The sequence below is a fragment of the Neolamprologus brichardi genome, chromosome 20, assembly GCF_056152115.1.
Source record: "Neolamprologus brichardi isolate AB-2024 chromosome 20, ASM5615211v1, whole genome shotgun sequence".
In the NCBI taxonomy this organism is placed as follows: domain Eukaryota; kingdom Metazoa; phylum Chordata; class Actinopteri; order Cichliformes; family Cichlidae; genus Neolamprologus; species Neolamprologus brichardi.
The window spans coordinates 15,376,675-15,385,949 of NC_142123.1; the positions used below are offsets into that span (position 1 = coordinate 15,376,675).

The 9,275-nt window shown below is 39.1% G+C and overlaps 1 protein-coding gene across 2 annotated transcripts in view; it reads right to left on the bottom strand.

Moving 5' to 3' along the window:
* The window catches only part of ntsr1 (neurotensin receptor 1 (high affinity)), a 72,709-nt gene extending 64,127 nt beyond the window's left edge, over positions 1–8,582 (bottom strand). For both annotated transcript variants that reach the window (XM_006804036.2, XM_006804035.2), the window contains exon 1: positions 7,848–8,582. In XM_006804036.2, coding sequence (XP_006804099.2) covers positions 7,848–8,531 — 684 coding nt within the window. In that variant the 5' untranslated portion in view covers positions 8,532–8,582. The remainder of the gene's footprint in view (positions 1–7,847) is intronic.
* Positions 8,583–9,275: the final 693 nt, after the last annotated feature.

Here is a 9,275-nt window from a genome sequence, read left to right on the forward strand (position 1 = left end):
AAATGTCAAATACCAGCAGGGGCTTTAAAGCAGCACAGCACTTGAGTGAATACACTCTGTTGCTTTCAATGAGGCTGGCAGAGAGGCCAAATTTTATTATGTCATTTAGATTTCAACTACCACTGCTATGAGAATGTAAACATAACCAAGGCTCTGTTTTTCTTGCAGTCCATTAAGGTCTTGACCAATTCCTGTGAAGAGGAAGACCAGGCACGAGAGGCGGGATATACTATAGCCGGAGAAGAGATGTTTAAAAAACGGGTTCTTACTTCATGAAGACACACAGGACAATAGTGAGATTGTAGTTACATCAATTTGATGCATTATTCAGAGTTCATTCTACAGTACAAAGGCCATTCGATCAACCAGCTGACTCTTGGGTGTTCAGCTGATCAACCATACTTTTGGTCACAAAGCAGATGCTATGTAACTTTGTAAAATCATTTTTGAGACTATGTTGTAGCCTTGCAGTTATTGTAAGCAACATCTGCTTCTTTTTCAAATTAATTGTGCAAAATGTGGCAGCAGATGGGACTTTCTGGAAAATATGGCTCATGTCAGCAAAGACAGATTGGTTTTGACACAAAGCATAATGAATGCAATACTCCTGCACTTAAATTTCAGCTGAAGGTTCTAGAATTTGCAGTCATGGGTAGGTGGGAAAAACACATTCTCTACAGCATACACAATAGGAGATGGGAGCAAGAAATACAGGGCTGTTATAAAAAGTGCTGACTTTATTTGGACAAGTGATACATTTTCTGATTTATCTCAGTCTAAAATTCCCCAGGACCTCACTGTCACCAGGAAAGACAGGTTTTATTCTACTTTCATCTCATTTCAGTTCAATTCAATTTTGGTTATATAGCACCAAATCACAACCTTATGGCGCTTTCTATTGCAAGGTAAAGATGCTACAATCATAGAACGAAAGCCACAACAATGAGACTTTGAGAAGGAAAAACTCCCTTTTGATAGGAAGAAACCTCTTGCACAAACAGAGGAAGGAATGACAGCCATTTGCTGTGACTGGTTGGCAGTGAGGGGAGCAAGACAGAGCAAAAGAAACACGGTGGAAGAAGGCCAGAAATTAATAATAACTAATGATTAAATGCATAGTGGTGTATAAACACATAAGCCAATGAAGACGAAGCACTCAGTGCATCTTGGGAAGGCCCAGCAGCCTAGGACTATTGCAGCATAACTAACGGAGGGTTCAGGGTCACGTGATCCAAGCCAAACTATAAAATTTATCAAAAGGAAAGTTTTAAGCCTAATCTTAAAAGAAGAGAGGGTTTCTGTCTCTCGAAGCCAAAATGGGAGCTGGTAAAAGGCAATTTGGATTTGTAAAAATAAAGTGATTAGTGACAAAATACATGTGGATACTGTTCTAAACAGAATATGTAGAATAGTCTGCATGAAGAAAATATTATACATGTAGTCCAGAGAAGGTCAATCAAAAAGTGGAGTCTGACAATATATCACAAGGGATCATACTAAAGGTTTTTCACATAGGCACTTCAGTTCTAAACTTTTCTAGACATTGCTCATTGTACCTAAGAATGCAAAGTGTAAAAAGGACAGATCAGATACTAAATGGCATTGTGGAATGTTTTTTTCAACCATATCCGCTCAGTCATCCAAATTTTCCTTAATAGGTAAAGCTGGAAGCATACCACACTTCACATTTGATTTTTACATCAAAATATTCATCTGTAACCTGACAGGGACACAAAGCAGATGAACACACATACACATTTAGACCTGGTAAGATGTACACAATTTTCAGTGGAAATAATGTTGCAATTCAGATATTAAATTTTCAAACCTTTCAAATTGTTACTCAACAGCATTTAATGATCACATTTCAAAGTGTGAACATATTTCATCATAGAATGCAGGATCAGATTCTGCAACCTGCTTTTTAAACTACATATAGTGACTGAAAGTCATTTCAGTCACATCTTCAAGATTCCAGCTGTGACAGGAATTTTTCCTTCATTGTGACTGATTACACAGCAAAAAATGATTCATGGCTAATTAGTGTGTTGTGTATTTGAACTCTATACAGATTCATTTTATGTAAGCAGCAACACAGAGTAAATGGTTCAGCAGCGGGGAACTTGTCCACAAGTCACAAAGTTTTAGAAATGTAGATAGTGTATTTGATTCTTAGCTGAAAATAAATCGGCATTGTCCAGCGACCATTCATGACTGTTTATTTATAATACTCTCATGTGAAATATGACACCAAACAAATACCTAACTGTGACTTTGTGTAAGAGAAAACCTGGAGTTTTTTAGGCTTGACATAGTCATTTTTTCATGTTTTTCTAAATCTGCTTTCTGAAATAGGGTAACGTATAGAATTAAATGTTCTTTTTGTAACTAAAAAGACTAAAACCTTCAATTTGAAAGATCATGAAGTGTTAAACATTTTGTTCTTGTTTTCATGCATTTTTTATGCATTTGAAAGTGTTATTTCACACTCAAGATCTATTTAAAGAAACAGCATGTGTACTGAACTTTGAAAGCCCATAAAAATGTGTACAGTGGCCAGACATTACTAATGCAAGTAATATTGCGAGGCACAGTTATTGGAAAGGAAAAATAAAACTACACCCCGATTAACAATGCAGGAAAAAACACACAGTGAAAGGAACATTTCAGTCAAGCAGAAAAAAAATGTAAACATCCTTCTCCCTCCATGAATTGGTCAGGTTAAATTCAATCTCCTGCACTAACAATGAGACCCTGAGTAACCCACTCCCTCACAGCTTGAGACCACTCAGTGCAATAGCAGTAAACATGCTCACAGGTATACCAGCCCAGGAGCAGTTCACACAGCAGCACTGCACTACAATACTGCATATAGATGAATCCCTGCTACACTAGAATGTCTTCTTTACTTTCAGGCTCCTCACGCTCTGCAACAATTAAGAAATAAAAAAAACAAAAACAAATTCACATTCTTGCACATTTAGATTTCTCTCCCCATCTTACATTTACCTTGCATATTTTACACACATACACACACATTTTACAGTTCTTTTTCCTCTATGATGGAAGAAAACCAACTAAACATCAAGAACATTCTGGAAATCATTTGTGTTTTCTTCCATTTACTTATATTAATGGTCCAAATATGTCCAAATATTGTGGCTGTTATCTTTTTAAAATCCACTTTGTTCAGGTACAGGAAGTTTAATTATACATGCTGCCATGGTGCTTTTTCACATATGAAATCTGCCAGTTCTACAGGGGGCAATAATTCTCTTGTCATCTGTATGTAACTTTGATCTAGCAGAGTACTATTAGTTTACCCAGCTAATATTTGTTTCTCGGGTAGCTTTTTCAAGTAATTGATAAAAGGTCAAATTGACTGATTGATAAAATATAACTACTCTATTGGATTCTAGCCTTGCACACCTGTTGCTAGTTGGCAGTCAAGGTACAGGGTAGGGGCCCTTACATACTAGGAACCAGTACTACAAAGAACGTTCAGTATAGCCAAAACTTTGGATCCTCCCACTGTCCGTGCACACAGATCCGAAATTCTTCCAAGAATGGTGACTTTGTTTTCTGGAGAGTTGACTGGTCAGTATGCACTGATATTATACCAGTTCATGTCTTATCCGCTCTGGAACAGGTCAGTTCCTTCAGTATAAGTTAGACCTGAACTGCCTTTGTAGTACTAAAAAGTCAGGGTTAACACCAAACGTAGCTAGATAAGCCCACATCCTATTTTGAAGTAAACGCCTCAGGTGACCTTTGCTTTAGTCCATCTCCACAACACCTTACATACCCAAACTACAGCCTCACTAGATCAGGACTGGTGCTTCCCCCAGTGCATTCCCTTTTTTATTTTTATTTTCTTAATTTTTAAATTGTAGAAATGATACAGAGCCTCTGTTGTTTTAAATGTTTTCATAACCAACCCAAAGTTCTTTTAGAATTAAACTTTGCTACATGGCAGAAATTGCTGTGTTTATTTTGACATGGCAAGATCAAGACTGAGATGAGACAATAAATTATTTTAAACAGTCACCAGAACAGAATAGAATAGAATCTTCAGCCATTTCTGTTATAAAAAAGACAAAAAAAAAGCATTTTAAATGGCACTGAGAGGAAGTCCTCATGTTAGAGATGTGAAAAGGCCGCATAAGGACGTTGCAATGTGGAATAAAGTAAAATAATAAAGTCTCCTTCTCATGTGTTTTGCACTTGATTTTACTGTCTTTTTCACTCTTACTCGCTGCTTAGGTTTAGGAACTAAGAACTACTTGGTGAGGAAGTTCAGTATAAATACATACACCTTCGCAGCAGCTACCCTTTGCACTAAAAAAAATAAGGAGTTGGAAGAGAGCACTTTCTCACTAATGCACTGCTGCTAAAGGACACCTGGTGTGTCTAGAACATACCAGCATTTACTAAATGATATGTTTTTAATGCTTTGTTGAAATTGATCCTTTAACAGTGTAAGCCAAATGAGAAAGCCATGAAGGAAAATCATTTTCCCAGTCCTGATCCAACTTGATCGGTCAGTTGGAATGACATTAATGTTGTAGGAACAACACCATATCCAACACATTTGTAAGCTGTTGTTAGCTCTAGTGAGAGAACAATGCCAACAAGGACTAACATCTTAGTTAAATATTAGTACAAGTATAGAAAATATTTAACATTTTTGAGAGATTTTGTTTGACAGTTTTAAGAAGCAGATCCAGGAGTCCTGCATTATTTGTATTTGCCATTTAAAGTACAGTTTAACTCACTGTGCTGCAGTTTTAAGAGGACTGAACTCCTAACCCAAGCAGAGTTAGAGCCATGCTCCTCTTATTAATCACCCTTCTGGCTTCCTCCTCACTCTCTGACCACTTCATCATTCTCCTTCTCTTCAATTTTCTCATGCAACCGCGCACACACGCACACACACACACACACACACACACACACCCTTTCTTTCCCCTCAGAGTATTGCACTGTTGTCCAAACAGACCGAGTGTGCGGTGACCCTCTACTGCAGCAGTGTATCATAGATGGACAAAAGAGAATATGTACACAAACACTCAAAATGTTATTGTAGCAATTCGACTGTGTGATACCATTTGCTGCCAGACCCCACCACCCCAACTTATATTTCTACAGAGAACTGTGTGGAAAATGTGGACTTTTTAATGCAGCGTAGCTCACTTATAGCCTGAATGAAAGCAATACAAGATAACAATTTCTATCCTTGGCACAGCTTCAGTTAGTCATGCAGGAGTGATGAAAACAGAAAAAACAAAAAAATGAGACATTGAAGGACATCAAAAGAGCAGAAAAACAGATATGGAAAAATATATTCAGCATGATGCAGAGAAGCAGGGGGCACTAACCATGATGATCGCTAATGATTACACTGGAACCAAAATCGCTTTTCTCCACAACCTCAACAAGTTTTCAGTCAATGTGAAGTATGTGGACTGTCAAGCGAAGGGAGACTGGCCTAATCACTTACACAACCTCTAAGCTTGTTGCTCTGTGGGAAGGCCTGGAGACAGTTTTGAGAAATATCTTTTCATTAGATGTGGGTGCTGCGCTCTCAGTAAAAGCTCATTGTCTTGACTTCTATCAGTCACCTACACATCCAGAGCTCAAAGGACAACTGCCATAAGGCACTTGTAGATTATTCCTAGGGTAACTACTGTCAGACACAGATCAGCCTACAATGCACATAGTCCTTGGACTGAGGCACTTAAGGCATTTTCTCTTCTCTGGCATTTCAAACAGTTGCTCGAGAAAACAGAACCATGATATTTAGCCCTAATTTGTGTCCCTGTCCATTACCATTAATTTTACAGAGTTTAAAGCTATGATTCTCAAAGTTTTGGTGGTTGAGAGCCAATTTAATGGGGACACATTGGATTGAGGGCTGCATGGGTTAAATGCGACACAGTGGTGGTAATGTCATGGTTTGAGGCCAGACAGCTGGCCATCATTGATAAGTTTCACATTATGCATGTCAAATTTCACATTTGACATTGTGACATTTCACATGTAATAAGGGTCAAAATCATTAATTCAATGTTATGATTGAATTGAATTATTGAGACTGACATATAGAGCTGCAGAGGGACTCTGCAAACATGCTTACACATCATTAGAATCTAGCTGATATTTTTCCGGGCCAAGGGAGTCCGAACAGAATGTCTTAGATAATACGTAGAATCAGTAGGCTGAGAATTGTTAGATAATATTAATGCAGTAAGGTTAGGTTAGGGAGGTGTTTTTCTTTCTCTATCTTTTTCCAGAAAAGGAGCAGATGGTAGATGAGGTCAGACGTGGACGGAGTGGAGGAGAAGATCCGCAGGGGAGAAGACAGTTTCCCAGAAGAAGATAGTCGTAATAATACTTGTTTTTGTTGTGGTATAAAACTGTAATGCCCGCTTACAGGCCCAAACTTTTTGTGAAGCAGACCACCGATTCACATTGAGGTCCCGCATGCTGTAACTTATAATTTCAACTGCTGTACTTCCTTAAAGAAAGAAAAACGAACAGCAACACCCTTTTTGAATTATATTTGTAACTGGTATGGTCAGGGGGTTGTGCATAGGATTGTGCTTTATGTTGTTTTATGCTGTCATTTTGCTCTATTTTATAGTTCTCTAGCAATTTGGGAAGTGGCTATTTCTTTTCTTATTCCTTGGCAGTACCTGTACTTCGTGGTGTTATTTAGTCTGCTGTGATGATGAGTTGAATTTCAAAAAGAATACTCCCTTAGTGTCCTCCTGTGCTTTTATATCATATTGTATAGCAGTAGCTATAAACCTATGTGCGGTACATCAGTCTCATGTCTTGCACTTGAACTATGTTTAACTGCACTGTCCCTTTTAAATAAATAAATTCAAATTCAAATTTTAACATGGACTGTATGAATGAAGGTAAAGTGACATATTCTTCTCTTGTCACCATCACAGAGTGCATAATGTATTACTAAGACGGCTAGTTCCCAACATGAAAGCAACCTACAGCAGTTATGTGGGTGCTTCCACCCTTAAAATATTCAGTTTGCCAATATTCAGTGTCAAGGTCTGATATTATTTCTACAAGAAGCATTTCAAGAAATAGAATATCTTTGGAACCTGATCATTTTTATTTATGTATTGTTCATTTTCACAGCTTGCATAAACTGTAATTGTCAAATCTCTGGTGCTCTGTATGAAAAAAATATAGCTATAATCTGACTTTTAAGTGTGTTTATGAATGAATCTCTAATCATTCGAACTCTACCAGCTTAAAAACAAAGAAGAAAGTGAGCCAACACAGACAATGACATCTGTAGCGGCATACATGCTGTGCTTTCTTCACATGTGAAGATGATTTGGGCTTTAGTGAATTTGTTCACCAAATGTTTATTTTCAACAGATATATATAAATATAAAAAAACTGAGGACGCGATAGTTTAAATAATTTGACTAAAAGAATTATTTGCTGATTTGCAGATCATTTGCTTGCAGTAGGAAAACACTGTTTTTGACAGACTTCATTGACCCTACACGGTTTAATAACTAAAATGTTTTCATGAGCAGGCCACCATTTAGTTTTTTTTCTCGACGAAACAACAACAACATGTATAAGTGGGCATAGACGATATTGGTAAAGGCGAAGTTGCGCGTAAAGCCCTGTTCTTTAAAGCGCTACAGCACACACTCCCACATGTTTAGAAGGATCCCTCGCAGCCGTCTCACCTACTACTTGTGGCTCAAGTACTACTTGTACTGTAGATTTTTACTTTGTCTCGATGCCTTAAGAAACCACAGTGGGGACCGATAATTGCGATAATAAAAGCTTTCCACGACACCCACCTGCAGCACGGTCTTCACCGTGACCGGAGAGACCACAGTGGTGCATATCTTCTCGCCGTTACGCATCCCTTGGCCCATGATGAAGGGCATCGGTGTCGCGAGAGCGAAGGAAGCGAGCCACATGGCGCTGATGAGTTTCTTGGTGCGGCTGCGGGACATGATGCTCTTGGCTTTGAACGGGTGGCAGATGGCCATGTAGCGCTCCACGCTCAGGCTGGCGATGTTAAGCGCGGTGGCATAAGAGCAACTGTCCCGGAGGAAGTAGTAACCCCTGCACACGGCGTCCCCGAACACCCATGGGTAATGGAACCAGATAAAGTTGTAGAGCTCAATGGGCATGGAGAGGATCAGAATGAGCAAGTCGGACACGGCGAGACTGGCCAGGTGATAGTGCACGGTGCTCTGGAGGTTCTGCAGCGTCTTTCTGGTAATCAGGGTATAAATGGTGATGGAGTTGCCCAGGGAGCCTATGGCGAACAGAGCCAAGTAAATGATAGTGACAATGACTTTTGCGTACACATTCGTATTAACTTCCAGGTCCTCCTCATTACTTGTGGGACCGACGGTGCTGTTATCAAATGGAGGCAGTGAGTTATTCGCAAAAAGTTTCTGCGCCAACGAGCCAAAGCCGACCAAGTCGCTCCCCGAGAGCGTGAAGTTTAAATCCATTCTGCTTTTCTTCATGAAGGTATGGAACGAAAAGGTACAACTGAGCAAGCCGAGTGGATATGTGCCGTCGCGACTCGCTCTGGTTTAAGTCAGAGGAGACCACCCTTTATAATTTGGCACGACAGAAGGCGTGCTCGCTTATTGGTGCTGCTGCGATGACGCACGGCCATTCACTTTGTCCGTTAGTTCCATCTTGTCCGTTTATGGTTCACCTTGGAAACAAACAGTGCGATGCAATAACGCATCAAGAATTAAAGGAATTTAATTTCAAATATGGTTTCTAATATAATTTTTTCTTCTTCGCTGTTTTTCTCTGTTATTTTATTTTGAACCCTTAACTTTCTCTCCAAGAAGCTTTTGTCCTCTTTCTTCTCTCAGTCAGCCTTACAAACAGAAAGAAATGATGTTATGTGTAAGTCGGAGACTCCACAACAGGGTACCAGACTTTACTCTGGGCCCCAGATAATGATTATTCTCATGATCCACTCCCAGTGTGAACTCCTTTGGACAAGAAGGAGAAAATGATTCTAATGGTTATTTCACAGCAGTAGGCTCACCTCTTTTTTCATTTTTCCCACATTGTTTATCACAAAGTTGTACATCTAAAGATTTTAATGTTCTTTTATGCATATCATTTCAGTTTTCCCTCACGCCTGGGTGCTCATGTGTTGCCCATACATTATATAAGGCTTTAAAGCATTGTTTATGTGTTGCAAGATAATTTCTGTTGTGTGACTCTGCTGAGCATCAACAACCTGT